Raw genomic sequence first — 16,406 nt, forward strand, 5'->3', positions numbered from 1 at the left:
ACCCTGGGGTCTGATTTGCATGAGTGCTGAGCATTCTCAGCTGCAACTGAAGTAAATAGGAACTGTGCTTAGCATTATATCGTGCTTCACATGTTCAAATTATTCTGCAAAAAATCATGTCATAGGTTTCTCATATTGAGCACCCAAAATTAGTGGATACTTTTGGCCTTAATATCTCTGTGCCTCACTTCCTAATCTGTGACATGGAGAAAATACCATCACTTACTTCACAAGAATTTTGTGAAGATAATATTTGTGAAGGACTCAGATACTACAGCGGTAAGTGTCATAGAAAAACCAATGAGGAAATTAATAATTTTGCCTTCAGAGCAGAATAGTTTGCAATATAAATAAGGCCTGGAGCCACACATTGAACAGTGAGGCTAAAACAAAATATTTAATAGCTGTTCATTAAGTGAGCACGATCCATTCTGTGCACTGAAAGAGGCAGGAGTCTTATGGAACAAAATAGTATGTGATCATATAATTACAGACTATATCATAATGCATTAGTCCAAGGGGGCAAAATGAAATGTTACACATGGAATATTAATTCTGGCATTTCCTAACCTTTGAAGTTCTTGACTTTGCAACCTTAGTAATGTTCTTTTACCATCCTTTTGTGTGTATAATAGTAATATAGAATTGTAGGCACCTCACTTGGGGTTCCAGATGCTAAAATAAGTAGTATTGTTTCATATTAGCGAAACATAGTATAATCAATTACCATTGGCCCTCTTCTGCAGTGGCCAGCTCCCGTTTTAGAGCAAGAGGAAAATGCACCCTTTCTAGTGTGTAGTGCGGAACATGGAGAGTGGAGTCATATTTCTTCCTGGACTGTGATGATCAGCTGATGCCCTCTAAAGTGTGACATTTATTACACTTATCTTCACATATATAAACTACAAAGGTCATTGGTCATAAATCTACATTAGCCAACCTTTTTTAAAGCCAGCTACAGTATCCAAATTGATGATCTCATGCAAGAGCAAACTCCACCGAATGACTGCAAACTGGATGAATTAGTATTTCCTTTTACTGGCTTTAAATAGTTCTCAAATTAGGGGCATTGGTCCATATCACTGTTGCCAGTCATAAAAAGAAGTGGGGGGACCGGGGGGGAAAGAGAGTTGGAACATTCCATAACCTAGAGGAGAGGGTTTACATGTTAACATCACTATCTTCAATTAGGGCCTGGTCCAGTACCAACTGAGGTCAATGGAAAGACTCCCATTGACTTAAATGGCTTTGGATCAGGACCTTACAGAAATAGCTTTACACTTGCCTTCCATTAATTTCAGTGAGTGGCCCCATGTTCTTACAAGATCTCATCAAGAAGCAAGGGGATTGATTAAATTTTTATTTCACAGGTGAATACAGTTTAATTTTACCTTAGAGTAATGAAACAATGTGCACATGAGCTCTGCTTCAGCAGCTCCCGTATGTTGCAAATTTATAAAGGTTGCACATATCTGGCTCTTTGCGTATTCTCCCTAGCTCCACCCCATTTCCTTTTGAGGGCTCTTGGGTTTGGAAGACTCTACTTGCATTTCAGTTTCTTAAGAATGCAGGCAGGAAAGAGTTTAAGCCCCAGATTTAACAAACCTTTAAAACTGTTTATTCTCCAAGTCCTTCTGAATTACATCCCTACACATTTCTCATATTGATCTTTTCATTTCTAAAGTGTGAAGGGTAACACCCCCCAGATTTGCTATTTTTATTTTACATCCTTCACACTCAACTGTGCAAGTGCATATGAACCACAGATTGCCCACAAGCAGTGTTATCTGTGTGTGGGACTTATGAAGAGGTTAGTGTTAAAACCACACACAGACACTAAGCATTTGTTAACATAAGATTACAAACAGGTTTGTTTTAATGAATAATAACCTTTAGGGATATGTACAATGTGGGGCCTAAACAGCTTGATAATATCAATTTAAATGCAGTCATTTTTATTAGCATGCTGATTTTCCCAACATCCTACGTCAATATAATAGGAAGTATTTTTGACCTTGATCTTTCAAAGGGATCTGTGCAGGCATAAGGGCCCTTTGCAGGTTCAAGGCTATAGTGTGCTCTCTTAGGCCCTGATCCTGTAATGGTTTGTATGCAGGCAGCACCACTACCAAGTCCACTTGAAGTAACTGGGACTTAATGCATTGCAGGATCAGGGGCCAGGTGGTAGGGAGAAATTTACTGCTGTGCAGCCCAAGGCCTGTGCACCACTTAAGTCACACTTAAGCCATTTAAAAAAAAAAAAACTTAAGTGGATCCCAACTTCAGGCTTATCTTCTGCCCAGAGGTGAATTTCCCCTTACAGTATGAGAAACAATCTTTCATCTGTGCCTGTTGTAAGGAAGACCTTTGCTATACATAAATGGGACAAGAATTAATCAATTCACTCAGAAACGAAAAGACAACTCAGCTTTTGTCTGATTTACAACCTATTCATGACCAGAAAGAAGGAATACTTTATTCATAAAAAAGGAGGAAGTAGTTGCAGAGAAGGTTTTGTCTCCAGCTGTCATTTATGACCCTGCTGATGCTCAGAAGGAAATATTTGTGGATATAACGCATCATCAACTTTTATGTTAACTTCCTAAAAATCAGCAGGAAACTGAAAAAGAATTACAGCAGTGCCCAGGGGCTCCAAGCAGATCGGGGTCGTATTGTGCTAGGTACAATGCCAATTTGTAATAGTTGCCCCAAATGCTTACAGTGTAAGGGTCACTAAACGTGACAAGCTGGTGCAGCACACCAGAGGAGGAAGTATGAAGGTAACACCACCACCACAAAGCCATGCTCCTTTTGCCTGGCTATGTGTACAATTTGAAACCTGAGTTGACTTCAGGAGACAAGGACCAGAGAGTTGACTTGGGAGCTTATGTAGCTTACCCCCGTGCATGGGAGTTTGTACGTGTTAGCCACATGAGCTAACAGTGTGAAGTTGGGATCAGGGCCTCCCCAGGAGTTATTAAGAAGTATAGTAAACTGACAAAAGAAGAGACATCACATCAACAGATTCTCTTCTTAGCAGTCTAATTAGAGAAGCGTGGCAATGGTTTTGCATAACTAAGAAACTGCCTAGGAGTGTCTGGTCCCTCTACCACTTCTTTAGCTTCAGGATAATAACTTTGTTTTTCCCAGCAGGGTTTCTACAGTGGAAGAGAGAGACAGAGCTCTTGCCCACTGCTACTCCTAAACCTCTTCAGAGTTGTTACTAGGAACCTCATGTGCCAAACTGGGATTCAGATGGTTCTTTTAGCTGCGCTGAAAGGCAGAGCAGCAAAACTTCCAATTTGAGGAGAGGAGACAGCCTTAAAAGGTCTTTCCTGGTGTCAAAAAAGAAGTCTTTGCTATCAGGGAAGCTAAGTTAGGGAGCACAATGCCTCCTACCTCTTCCACAGGATTCTGTATTACTGGGGCCAAATAGTCAACCTGACGTTGAAAGTCTCAGATTAACAGGTTACTTCAGAGATCATCTCAGCTGATGATGCGAAGTCCTGGGGGCAAAGGAAACATACAGAACCCACAGCAACAGTTGGAAATGATATTTGGCACACAAGACATCTCGTCTCCGCCCCCCCCCACCCCCTTTTATCTCTTTTTGTTTCATATTGGAATCTGTCCGTTTTTATTCACGATGGAGCAGTAAGAAGCATGCTGCTGGGACCAGCTCTGAAAGCGGCAATGAAGGTAGCCAAGGATGTATCAGGGGTGTGCTGCAACAATAAATCTTTGGCACACTTTGATTGGTGCTTCTTACTGTAACTCACATGATGTACAGATTGACCCAAACAGACTGAAAAGAATGAGGTTTGTGCAAGTGGGTGTGTGTACTTGAACTGATTTAGATTTGCCCAAAAGTATGATTTTGATTGCTCATATGCAGTGCTGACTGCTCCATCTACATACACATAGAGGTTAGAGTTTTTGGTGTTTGTATACTTTTAAGAGGAAGACTGAGCCCCTCTTAGCACAAGTGACCTTCAACCTCACATTAGTACGGCAAGCCCACAGAATCTGTTCACTTGTATGGAGTAGGGTTTGCTTTGGCAATTGCCCAGAATTGTTTGTGATATTGGGTGATTTACAGTCACTTCTGCTGAGCCAAAAAGGATACATTGTAGGAGCTTTAGAGAAGGAAATGGAGTTTATAGACAGATCAGCCTTTTGCAAATCTAAAGCAAAACAGTTTCATTTTTACTGTGTAGAGGAGGTTTGTTAAATTTTATAATTGTAAAGGGAATTACTCTTACCAGGCCATAATCATTTGGGGGGCGGAGAAGTGGACCGAATACTCTTTACAATACTATTGTACTCCAAAACAATAAATACTTATCAGAGCTCGTCTTCTGTTAACTTCTGGTGCACCATGTACGTCTACTCTGAAACCAGGAAATAGTTCAAGAGATGCATACAAAATACGTAGATTGATTCAAAGACAATAGCTAAATACCAGTTAAACCACATACTGTGGGCTCTATGTTGTAGTGCTGGGAAATTAGCACCATTTAGGGTAGTTCCAGAAGTTATATTAACCTGCAAATATTTGCTGCTGGCTAACGCTTAGCATACAAAGTCTCAAATTGGTGTCAGTACTTTGCCAACTATAATATAGATGTGTGTGTGTGTGTGTATTTTGTTTCACAGTTTGCTTATAGTGTGAATTGCTAGCTTTTTTTTAAGTCGACTAAATGACTGCAAAATGAAGTTTAATGCATGAATTGCTTTTTTTAATTAAGATCAACATTTTTAAAGTCCCATTTATTGAATTTTTTAAAATCTAGCACTTGTTCTTTTAATTGGGGCCTGATCTTGTCGTCACTGAAGTCAATAGCAAAATTCCCCATTCATGGCACTGGCAGTAGGCGCTTGTCCCACACCCTCGTAATAGTGCAAAAAGTTACTGTGCAGGAGATCCAAATCTGAGTTTATAACACAGCTCCTTGTTCTTCTTCAGCTGACAAGGCTGAAAGTGCTGTGGGAGCTGGCCCCTTCCAGTGGGAATGCCACCCTTGCTTTACTCTGAAGTTATGGAATTGTCTTGATGGACAGCAGAGAGAACTGTATCTTTGCTCTTTGACTACAAGAGCAGTCTTCTGTGGAGGTGAGCCTTCTCTGAGCTCCCAGGAGGGGATCAAAGAAAGACCCAGGGAAAAAAAAAAAAACTCATAGTTACAGAATTTTGCATCAAACCAATAGAATTATATTTCAAAAAGCAGTTTATAGTTTGGGTTAACCACCACCAGCCAATACCTAGACACAATTAGAATTGGAAGAAAGAGATGGGTGACATTAAGATAGTGACACATTGTGCCGTGAAATTGGAGGACCAAGTGAGTTCAGATGTTTCACCTTAAATATGAAATTGCTTCAGGTTTTCTAATATGCAAATCTGTGATTGCGTGAGTGAAAAAAAAGACACATTATATTCAGAAGGGTCAATATAAAAATGGTCAACATGTTTTCGTTGTTGTTGCCTTTGCCTCTCAGCTCCTTTGTTCTGAGGTATCTGCGGGAGATTTCCAAGTGGAAATACTTGATAACTCCTTTGCCTGTAGGCTTTCTTCAAAAATAAATAAATAAACAAACAAACAAACTGACAAGCATTGGTGAGGCTTTAATGGTTACCTAACATGCATCACTACAAGTACTGCATTGTTATGAAGAGTACAAGACGTACAGATCCAATCCCAGATTTAACAGCCCCCATCTCTCAACAAGGGGGCATTTAAAATTTTTACTGCACTTAACCACGACTCATCATAAAAAGCTATCTAACAGCTCTGGAAACACCATTAAACATATATATGCCTGTTTCAATTATTAACCCAGTTTGTACTTAGACATTTAATCTGTAATTGGTTAATTATAAAATATCCAAGCCATTTTCATTGTTAGGCCATTCATGTTAATATTAATAATACAGCTAGTTGAAAAAACACATTGTTTTGTGAAAAGTCTTCAAAACCTAAGTTTTGGGGCAAAATTTAAAATTTTCAAAAAACACTGACTGCTCTAAGCTGGTTTAAACAAGCTGAAAAAAATTTGCATGAAAACTTCCTACAGAACATTTTCACTGAAATTTTGAAAATTCAGAACTTTTCAATCAGCTCTAATTACATTGTCAGGAATCTTAACAATTTTTAAGAAAAGTGTCATTTAGAAGAATTCAGATTTTCATGCTGCTGACTTTAAGTTTCCCTTTACGTCATGTCAAAAGATGCTAGTACGTTTTCTTCACCCTTCTTAGACATAGCACGGTTTCGGGGGGGGGGGGGGGAGGAGGGGGAGGAGTTATATTCAGATTTCTATACCAAAGCATTACAATCAGAATCCCACCAATCTAAAAAAGGCCAGATTTAGACCTCAGATAGGTGCCTCTGGCTTCCTCTCTCAAGCACAGGTGCACAAAACTGCATTGTACAGTTTATTTGCACTCCTCACCCCTCCCCCATCAAGAAGTTACAGAGACTGATCTTTCCCAGTCACTGTTTCTCTTTATGCAATTTTAAAGCTTTGAGGGAAATATCACTTTATAAAGACTCAGGGATGAGATTTCAGTGCACTGTACGGTCATATCTGTGCAACTTCTCTTAAAGTCGGAAACTCACGGCTAACATGCAGTGCAATGCATTAGAAGTTTACCCTTCAACAGTAACATGAAAGCCAATAAATTCGCACACCGATATGCTTATCTTGTTTGTCTTGGAAAGAATATTTTTCTTTTAAAAAAAAGAATCCATGAATGACAAAATTGCAAACACTCATATGTTAGCCATAGAGAGAGCAGAACTATGCACAGAAACAAACCAAGTTTTAATTGGCACTGACTGCTTTTTATGAAAGAGCCATGCAAACTGTGTCAAGGATTACAAAAAGTCGCTAATCCTGCGAGGGGACCAGCAAAACACTGTGTGACCAAGAAAGAGTGTTTTACACAGAGGAAAACCTTGTGTTTTCAATAATTCCTTGAACTACAATGAGATTTAAAAGGCAATTTTGAGACTTGTACATGCTCACCAGTGTTAGTAAGATATTAGAATTCCTGTGTCTGTTGTCACGGGAAAAACACAACTAAACAAAAGAGTCCTTAGACATTTAGAGAAGTTCAGTTATTTTACCTCTCGTTCCATTCTGAAACATTTTGTAGGTCTAAAAGACTCCTGCAGCACCAAGGAATGCAATCAAGTGTAATCACAGAAGCCTCCCACCCCTCCACACTCAAGTGTTCAACTCCTGTTCAGCTTTTACATTAATAAGGTATAATTATGCATATGGAAATTTACTGTCAGCCAAAGACACAATTATTCTGAAAACACCAGGTTTCAGAACCAGTTTTGAGTGTTTAAGGCAGGGTATGCCTGATATGGTAACAGAATCATTGGTGGGGTTTTGAGTCCATTTTTCTCAATGGTTCATGCAAGCTACTCTTCCTGCTGTAATGAAACTACTAACATCATGACCTTCATTCTCTCTCTCTCTCTCTCTCTCTCTCTCTCTCTCACACACACACACACACACAGAGCTGTGGAATCATCTAAGGCTTTGTCAACACTAGCACTTTTGTCGGCAAAACTTTTGTCAGTCAGAGCTGTGGAAAAAAACCACACCACTGACCGACATAGGTTTCACCAACCAAAGTGCCGGTGCGGACAGCGCTATGTCTGTGGCAGACACTCTCCTGCCAACATAGCTGCCATCGCTCGTCGGGGGTGGTTTAATTATGCTGACGGGAGAGCTCTCTCCCATTGGCATAGAGTGTCTACACGGGAGCAGTGAGATAGCCATACCACTGTAAAGTCCGTAGCATAAACGTAGCCTAAGTATCCATAGAAGCTACAGACTGGTCTCAAAGATGGATCATGTCAACTAACCCAAGCCCCTTGCCAGTGCAGGATTGATCCCCTTTCTATATGGACTAGCGTTACCACCAATCTAATTTTAAATGTTGCAAACGCTGAGGGGCTTCCTCTATTTTCACTGGGAGATTAGGCCACCCACCAGCAGATATGGAACCCCCAAAACACCAGTTCTTCCTATTTCAAAATTACGTAGAGAAGCCGGTGCAAGGAAGAGCAGCAGAAGCTCCCTGATGCCAGGGAGAGCAATGAGTTTGTCGTATTTTAAGAAAAAATTATCTCACGGAACAGAAAACCTTTACATAAGTAGGAGAAATCCCCAGAGTTTTCTCACAACCTCCAAATCGACTCATTTTACTGCACATGAGCAACAAATCTCACAGAGCCAGGGGAAGAAGAGGAACTAAAAGACTCCACTAAGGTCCTCAAGAATACACATAGCCACAGGCCCTAATGAGTAAATATGGGGCTGAATGTCTTCAAAACTTGCTTTGGATAAATAACCCCCTACAAGGAACACTCACACTAAGGCCACCTTCAATATAACTCTTCAAACTGACAGACAACAACTATCGTAATATCGCCAAAAGGAGCAAGGAATCAATCCCAGAGTAAGTCTCATACAGACTCATCTGCCTTTTCGACACAGATTATAAAATCCTGACCCAGAAAATGGCTAGTCACCTGCCTCCTTCACTCTGGGCCATGTTTAGGGAGAGAAGGCTGAGATAACCTAAGAGATTTGAAATATATACACTCATAATGTGAAAATGTCTTGACCTTCTCTGAATACAGAGAAAGCCTTTGACAAGGCAACATGGACATACTGCATCTACTTGCAATGCTGCAGCAAATGGAATTTAATTCATAATGCAACTCAAGATCCTGCCTTCAAGTGTTTCCTTCCTAGTTAGCTGGAGGCTCAGAATCAGAACCTTTGCAGCTTCAATAGCCTGATCAGGCAAAACTGTTTCCTTTTTCTCATTACTCTTCACATGACCAAATCCCAGGCCAATATTATGCAAAGAATATGGAGAACAATTTTCTGTTTTTGCAAATGACGTGCTCCCACGTACTACAAAACCAACCAACAACAACAACAAAATTAGCTCTTTCGAGTGGCCAAACAAAAAGCATGTTTAAAAAAGAATGCAGCTTTCCTAAGGCCTAAAATAGTGCCATGCATACATACTCTTTCATACCACACAGCCCATGTGCATATCTATGCAAGTGTTGGGAACTAATTTAAGTCATGCTAGAATTTTTTTCTTAATTATTTCAGTTTTGAAATAGCTTTGCACGACAAAAAAAATAGCATGCATGTGGTGGGGGGAGGGGAGGAGGTTTCAAAGAAAAAAAGAGACAGAAGTAAAATAGAAAAGGCCAACACAGAACATGTATGTACAAGGTACATCAGTGGGTAGCAAGTGTTTGCTTTATGTTGTTTAGGGAAGATGCAAGGTATCCCATCTAGTGGCCACTTTTTTTTCTCCCAAGGTGGGCCTTGTTAATGTGATTTGAGATATGGACCACACTCCTCTTCCTCACCTTATTGTGAATACCAGAGTCTTGGAGGAATGTCTAAAGCCCTGACCATGCACTCTCTAGTACATAGGCATGGCAGTCCAAGTGTGCCTGAACGGATATGCAAAAAACTGGATCCATCTATGCTTAGTGAAGAGCCTTGGTATAGGCTTCTAGATTAGCAGAACTGATGGGTGGATATCTGTTCTGTTCCTCTCCTTCTGCACACATTTCCTAGATGTCAGATCCTCCATTTCCCCCTACACATTTTGGCCCCTTCTGATCTGGGCATGCTAGGTTATCTTCTTCCCTGATTCCCTAAGCCCTTCTCTCCTGCACAATCCTCTCCTGCTGAAGGAGGACTGTTTCAGTCCTACTGGTAACCCCACTCCTTGAGCGGGGCTCTTGTTTACTCTCCTCAGAACAGTGGTCCCTCCTTTGTAGAGGCAGCTAGGCTGGCTCCTCCTCATTTCCAGTTACCTTTAGAGGTGTTCAAGCTCTTAGGCCATGTCTACACTTACAAGCTTATAGTGGCACAGCTGTAAGAGTGCTCGTGTAGCCGCGTTATGCCAACAGGAGAGAGCTCTCCTGTCAACATCATAAAACCAGCTCAGCAAACGGCGGTAGCTATGCTGGCAGGAAAGCGTCTCCCGCCGACCTAGTGCTGTGCACACTACCACTTATGCCAGCAAAATTTATGTCGTTTCACACCCTGAGTAACAAAAGTTTTGTCGACATAAGTTCTAATGTAGACATGGCCTTGGTTGCAATTAAGGACCTGAACACCAAGGGAAAGAACCAGCAGCATCTGACCAAGTAGGTCTCTGCAGACCACCGGTTGTTCCTACACCACAATTTTGGAATCACAGATTAATTTATTTTAACAGCCTTCTCCTCCCACAGGTAAAGCATTTAATTAAACCAGTGGCGGGTTTTAAGGTCACTAGAACTCAAACCCACAATTTCTAACCTTCATCCCATAGCAGATGTGGAAACGCTCCCCCTTAGTACACTGCAATTCTAGAAGGAAGAAGGAAGTGTACAAATTAAAATTATATGGGTTAGTAAAATCCAGCCTTATATGATAAACAACCAAACAAGATTTTATTCATTAGCATTCTCTCTCTCACTTTCTCTTACTTAGTAATTCCAACCAAAAAATTTACATGGCATGAAAATTCTAGATCATGGGTGCCTGTACCTAGCAGAGTTAAGGAAGTACTATTAATAGCAATGCTGTTTGCACAGACTGTATATCCGAACTGTGGGCCTGCATTCTGATCTCAAAGATGCAGAAGAGGATTTGTGTGTGTGTGCGCGCGACTGTAAGAGGCCTTCAGAACATGCAGCATACGCATCATTATATGCGGTGAAGAGGAAACCATTCTCTGATTTTCTGTCATATTTAAAATAAAGAATTTGCAAAGTATTATAGAAGGAATCAATGTTCTCTGCTCATTGTTTAGAACATTCAGAAGGACTACCATTTAACATTTATTGGGGTTAAGAACAAGAATGAAAGAACTTATCCCAGCATCTGCAGTTCTGCTCTATTCGATGACATAAACAATCACCTGCTTTGGGGGGTAGGGATACCCAAGTGTAACTTCACAGATTTAAAAAACAAACAAACAAAATATTTAACAGCAACAGATCACTCCAAAATACATCCCATAAGGCATCAATTTTTAGTCTCCACAGTTAAGCATTGCCTATGCCTATCTACCTAATAAGAAGAAAAGGAGTACTTGTGGCACCTTAGAGACTTACAAATTCATTTGAGCATAAGCTTTCGTGAGCTTCATCGATGAAGTGAGCTGTAGCTCACGAAAACTTATGCTCAAATACATTTGTTAGTCTCTAAGGTGCCACAAGTCCTCCTTTTCTTTTTGCGAATACAGACTAACACGGCTGCTACTCTGAAACCTACTTAATAAGAGTTGGTTTAAGAGCTGATCAAACTTCAAGATGAACAATTCACCCCAGAAACAGAATATTTAATGTAGCAGAGAAAGCCTTGTATTTTTCTTATTTTTTTTAAGTTTAACTGAGCCCTAAATCAGCTTCCCTTTAAATCTTTGCTATAGAGCAATTTGCTATATATTTTTATTAAACTCTTATTTTTAAACTGTTTTTAATTTGAAGTATAAATTAAGTTGACTTATAACAACTCCAGTTTCAAAACTGAAATTTAGCAAACAGTTAATACATAATGCAGTTTATTAGGCCAAAGATATTAAACAAGACTCAACCATAATGGTTAACAATGGCTATTATAGTCATGCAATGCAATGCAATGCAAAAATGGTCCAAATTCATCCCTGCTATAACAGTATTGACTTCAACGATTTACACCGGGTATTAAATGTACCCAATTATGTTTAGACACAGCAAGCCCAAATTTCAAATACTGTGCCCCTAGTAAGACATCCCAATCCTTTACTTGGAAACTCAAATCAACAATTACATCACAATCCTATAGCTAACCTACTGATATAACTTCAGTGCGATTTCTGTGTATGGTACAGCTATAGGATCAGGTTGCTAGGTGTATTTTAAAGGGCATTTATGCACCTAAGTGACAATGCAGCCATCCAAATGCAGGGTTGGAATATGCTGTCATAGCCCCCACTTTGGAAAACTGGGTCTATGTTGTCAAATCCCTAATGTCAAATATTTAGTGTAATTTTAAAGTTGTTAATTCTCACAAATATGGTCTTTGCTATAACTTAGTAAGTTTAAAAATGGTTTCCCCATTGCAGTCAATCGGGTCGTACAAACGTAACAGCCAGATCACAAAAATTATCTTTACTCATGCGAGTAGCCCTGTTGAAATCAAGTGAGTTAGGACGACTCATGCGAGCAAGAGTTTTCAGAATCAGGCCCTCAGCAAAGACAGGTCTCCGCTATAGTTTTTATTCAAGCATGAACATCACTGGCTTTGTCTCCACTTCCTGAAAAGAACTGGCTTTTAAACACTACAAAAAGATCAAGAACAACAATTAAGGAATTAAGGTGACTAACTTAAAACATTCTAGCATAGTTCTTGACATTCACAGAAGTGTCAAAAATAAGTCACAAATGAAATGAAGTTATACAAATTTATTACTCTGCATGCAATGGGTCTTTAAAGAAAGAAATAGAGAAAGACAGAAAGAAACGGAGAAGGTATATCAGAGCATAATTAGGAAGGTGTCATGATTTAAGGAGAGATTTTTATTAAAACACTGGTCATAAGTTTCAGAGTAGCAGCCGTGTTAGTCTGTATCCGCAAAAAGAAAAGGAGTACTTGTGGCATCTTAGAGACTAACAAATTTATTTGAGCATAAGCTTTCGTGAGCTACAGCATTCAATGAAGTGAGCTGTAGCTCACGAAAGCTTATGCTCAAATAAATTTGTTAGTCTCTAAGGTGCCACAAGTACTCCTTTTTTTCTGGTCATAAGTTAAAACACTGGTCATAAGTTAAGGCCCAGACCCTGAAAGATGATCAGCACAAGCAGATCCCTATGCTAGTGTAGAGCCCCACTGAAATCAATGGGGAACGGTGCAGGCAGATCCCGGAGCAGCACAGCAATGTCAGATTGCAAGGTGGTGGCCAAAGACAGCCCTTGCCCAAGTCTCAACAAATACAAGCTTTTACCATATTCAGGAGTATTCAGATCTAGGAAGGGATATACTTGGATCCCATCTCTAAATTAGTCTTAGATCTCTACATTATTTTTGCAACAAATATTGGATAATGATTGGAAGGATTTCAGAGGGATATACAAACAGTATGGGTAGAGGCCTTTTCATTTTTCTGGGATCCAACACTCCAGAGTTGCTTAATCCCCACAGAAGTGGGCCATTTCCCTAAAAATTCCCAACTTCTGAAAGGAGATAACAGGGCTGGTGATCTGTATCGCTCTAATGTCTGAGATATGAACAGTTTAATGTTGATTGACTGTGATAAGCCTTTACCAAACTGGTCACAACACAATGGTAAACCATAGGAAGAGTATTCTTAAAAGAAATGCAAGTTTGCAAGAAATAAATAGCTACACCATGTCTTTTTTTTTATAATATCAGGTCTCCCATAGCTGGAAACTGAACTGCAGGCTGGATTCTTGCTCTTGCCCTGCTTTAAATTGTTGATTTAAGTGGATTTACTCCCAAGTGTGAAACTCGTCTAAGCAAGCAGAGAATCAAACGTCTTCCTGGTCTGGTTCAAGACTTGAAAAGTTTCAGATTCGCCGCTGACAGTTAGCTAATAACTGGACTTGGTCTGTGTACTTCAGAAATTTACTGGGCTGTAGTTGTTCCCACTGAATGAGCTAAAGTTCATCTTCAGGCCAAGATTGTCAAAATTGGTAACTAGTGATTTGGGGTCCTTTGGTGTTCAGGTGCCCAACCTGAAACCCCCTACGGAGGCCTGATTTTCAGTAAGTGCTGAGTACCTGGCCTCTGCAGGCCAGGCTCCTTTAAGGTATTTCAGAAGTGGAGCACCTCAACAGAAACATAAAAATAAATCCAGATCACTGGTCATTTTTCAGGGCCTTGCCCTTAAGAGGAACTTTAGTTCCTTCGCTGTCAGTGTCCAGGAAACAAGTCCAGCACACTTGGCCTCCAGACACACCCAGCCTCCCTGCCGCCGCCCCCATGACCTAGCAGCGCACCTGCCCGGCTCTGCAGCTTCACCCACCCCGCCCGGCCCGGCCGGCAACGCGACAGCCCCCAGCCCCTACTGTCCTGACCCAGGCCCCCGCCGGAGTGCGAGCCCCGAGAACCCCGCGTCGCCCCTCCAGCCTCTGCCAGCTGCGGCCACATGGCCGGTCGCCCGCCCCGGCGCCGGCGGAACGGCTTTCCCCGGGACCCCGAGCGCGGCACAGCCAGGGGACCCACCGAGCGCGCGCGCGCTCCTGAGCGAGCCCCGGAGCCCGCTTCCCAGGGCCAGCCCCACTGACAGGTGGCTGGGGAGGGGGCAGTACAGGGAGGGGAAAGGCGAGAAGAGGACAGGTTACAGGCGCGGGGAGGAGCGCCCTGGGGCAGGCTGCATGGCGGGACGCCGGGGACAGGCTACAGCGCCCGGGGGGGGGAGAGGAGCCGGTTGCATGCGGCGGGGGATCTGGCAGGGGCGCCCTCCAGCCCGTCCCCGGCTCTCCCAGGGCGCCTTACCTTGGCGAGGCAGAGCAGGAGCAGCAGGCGGAGGAAGAGCTGCCCTGGCTGCTTCATGGTCCTGAAGAGCTCTCCCCGCTGCGGGTGCAGCCACTTAGCCCGACTCCGGCTTCCCCGGGGACATGGCAGGGCTGCGCGCCCCAGCACTCAGCAGCGCCCGGCGGGGTCCCTCCAGCCCCCCGCCCGTCTCTCTCTCTCTCTCTCTCTCTCTCTCTCTCTGCGCTCCGCAGGCGGCTGCTTTCTCGCTCCGCCTGCCGCGCGCCCCGCGCTGAAAATGCGGGAGTTCGGAGCGGGGGCAAGTCCCGGGCAGGGTGGAGCGAGATGCGCAGGCAGGACTCCCGGTGAAGCTCGCCTCAGGCTCTGGGGAGGGGGAGAGTCAGTCACCTCCCCTCTGAACACTCATCGCTTCCGCTGCTGCCAGGGGGAGGAATTCGCCTCCTGTTGTCAAGGGTTTAAAAGGCCATTTTGCTGCTGGGAAGTTGTTACTGCACTTCCCCCCCCCCCCCCATCTGACATTCCCTCTTTCTGTCTCCCAGCTGGGCTGGACGAGGAAGTGGCTCACTCAAAACTTTTCTAGCCCTCCCACATTCTTTCTGCAATCGACTGGGAAATGGAGCCGGAGAGGGATGTTCTCCTCTCCCCCCTCCCCCTTTCAGTCTCTGAAAAAGGACATTCTTAATGGGGCTTTCTCTGGTACTGCAAACAGGGAGATCTCCGCTTCTCAGAGCGCATGGGGCTTGTTACAATATTTCTAGAGCGGAAGATTATGCACAGAACTCAAAGAACAGATTAAAACGAGCACACAGCGGGACGAATGGCATGTAAATATTCTTTGTGATACTCATGAGTTCCCAGAAGCATTGATGTGAGCCCGCATGCAGGGTGAGATTTAACAGGGCTACTCAGTTCTGGACTATGCTAATTAACGAGGTTTTCTTTTCCTCCCCCCCCCTTAACGTTTAGATTTATATTTTATGATCATGCAGCATTGTTCAACTGAGGAAACAGGAATGGGTGACAAAACAAAAACTGGTGTTCTGAAATGACTCAGTGAAACACACTTCACCCCGAGGAAGTTATCGGAAATAATTCCTTTCAGCTGACGCTCGTATTTTTTTACCGCTTTTGTAAATGTCTGCGCAATTTCAAATGAACATTTTTATAATCTAATTTATTTCTCAGGGTTAATGTACGTTTTACATTTCATTCACCTTGGACAATGAAAACAGACAAGTTAGTTCCATTTTGATTTATAGTCAGTTTGGTCTTAATTCCACTTTCAAGCTCTAAACTCTGCTTCAAAGTTGTAATGCTTAAATTAGGAACACTGCAGGTGAATGACTGAATCCACTTAAAATCTATTTTAATTGACTTTTTTAATGATAAAAACATTGATAAACTTTTTTTCAAGACCTTGTTTTTACAAAATGTAAAGTCTTTCAAACACTGAAGCATGTGCATAACTTTACATAGTTTCCCAATTCCATAAAAGTCAATGGGACTATGCACACAAAGTTCTGTATATGTTGAAGTGTTTGCATGATTAGGGCCTAAATAGATCTGTCTTTATCTTGTTAGTCAAAATGAGGGAGTTTCCCTCATTTTTGAAATACCTAGATAACTACTTTAGAAAAGTACTTTACATTTCTTAAGGTACTTTAGAAAAAATGCTTTTTAGTATAAGTTCAGATATTTGGAGTGTTTTGAAACACAAACTATTGCCTACATAGCAGAGACAAAATTATTATGAATACAAGTATATTATGAATATAAACAAGCATTTAATCAGGCTTTTCATTAATAACAGCCAGGCTAGAGTTAGCAATCATTGTAGGGTAGATAAAGGGGCAGTAATTTTA

The 16,406-nt window shown here is 41.9% G+C and overlaps 1 protein-coding gene and 1 long non-coding RNA gene across 5 annotated transcripts in view; one reads left to right on the forward strand and one right to left on the reverse strand.

Annotated features, from left to right (window-relative positions):
• Nucleotides 1-14,900, reverse strand: part of PTPRJ (protein tyrosine phosphatase receptor type J) — a 128,719-nt gene extending 113,819 nt beyond the window's left edge. For 3 of the 4 annotated variants that reach the window (XM_043548849.1, XM_037899665.2, XM_037899664.2), the window contains exon 1: nt 14,548-14,895. In XM_043548849.1, the coding sequence (XP_043404784.1) occupies nt 14,548-14,604 (57 nt within the window). In that variant the 5' untranslated portion in view covers nt 14,605-14,895. Of the gene's footprint in view, nt 1-14,547 lie in introns of all 4 variants that reach the window. The other variant, XM_043548850.1, reaches the window with a different exon arrangement.
• A 154-nt stretch (nt 14,901-15,054) lies between these two features.
• LOC122466230 lies at nt 15,055-15,998 on the forward strand. The gene is made up of 2 exons (XR_006291594.1): nt 15,055-15,368; nt 15,511-15,998. It is a non-coding gene; the product is annotated as an uncharacterized LOC122466230 (long non-coding RNA).
• The last annotated feature ends 408 nt before the right edge of the window (nt 15,999-16,406 follow it).

This window comes from Chelonia mydas, chromosome 6 (assembly GCF_015237465.2).
Source record: "Chelonia mydas isolate rCheMyd1 chromosome 6, rCheMyd1.pri.v2, whole genome shotgun sequence".
NCBI lineage: Eukaryota > Metazoa > Chordata > Testudines > Cheloniidae > Chelonia > Chelonia mydas.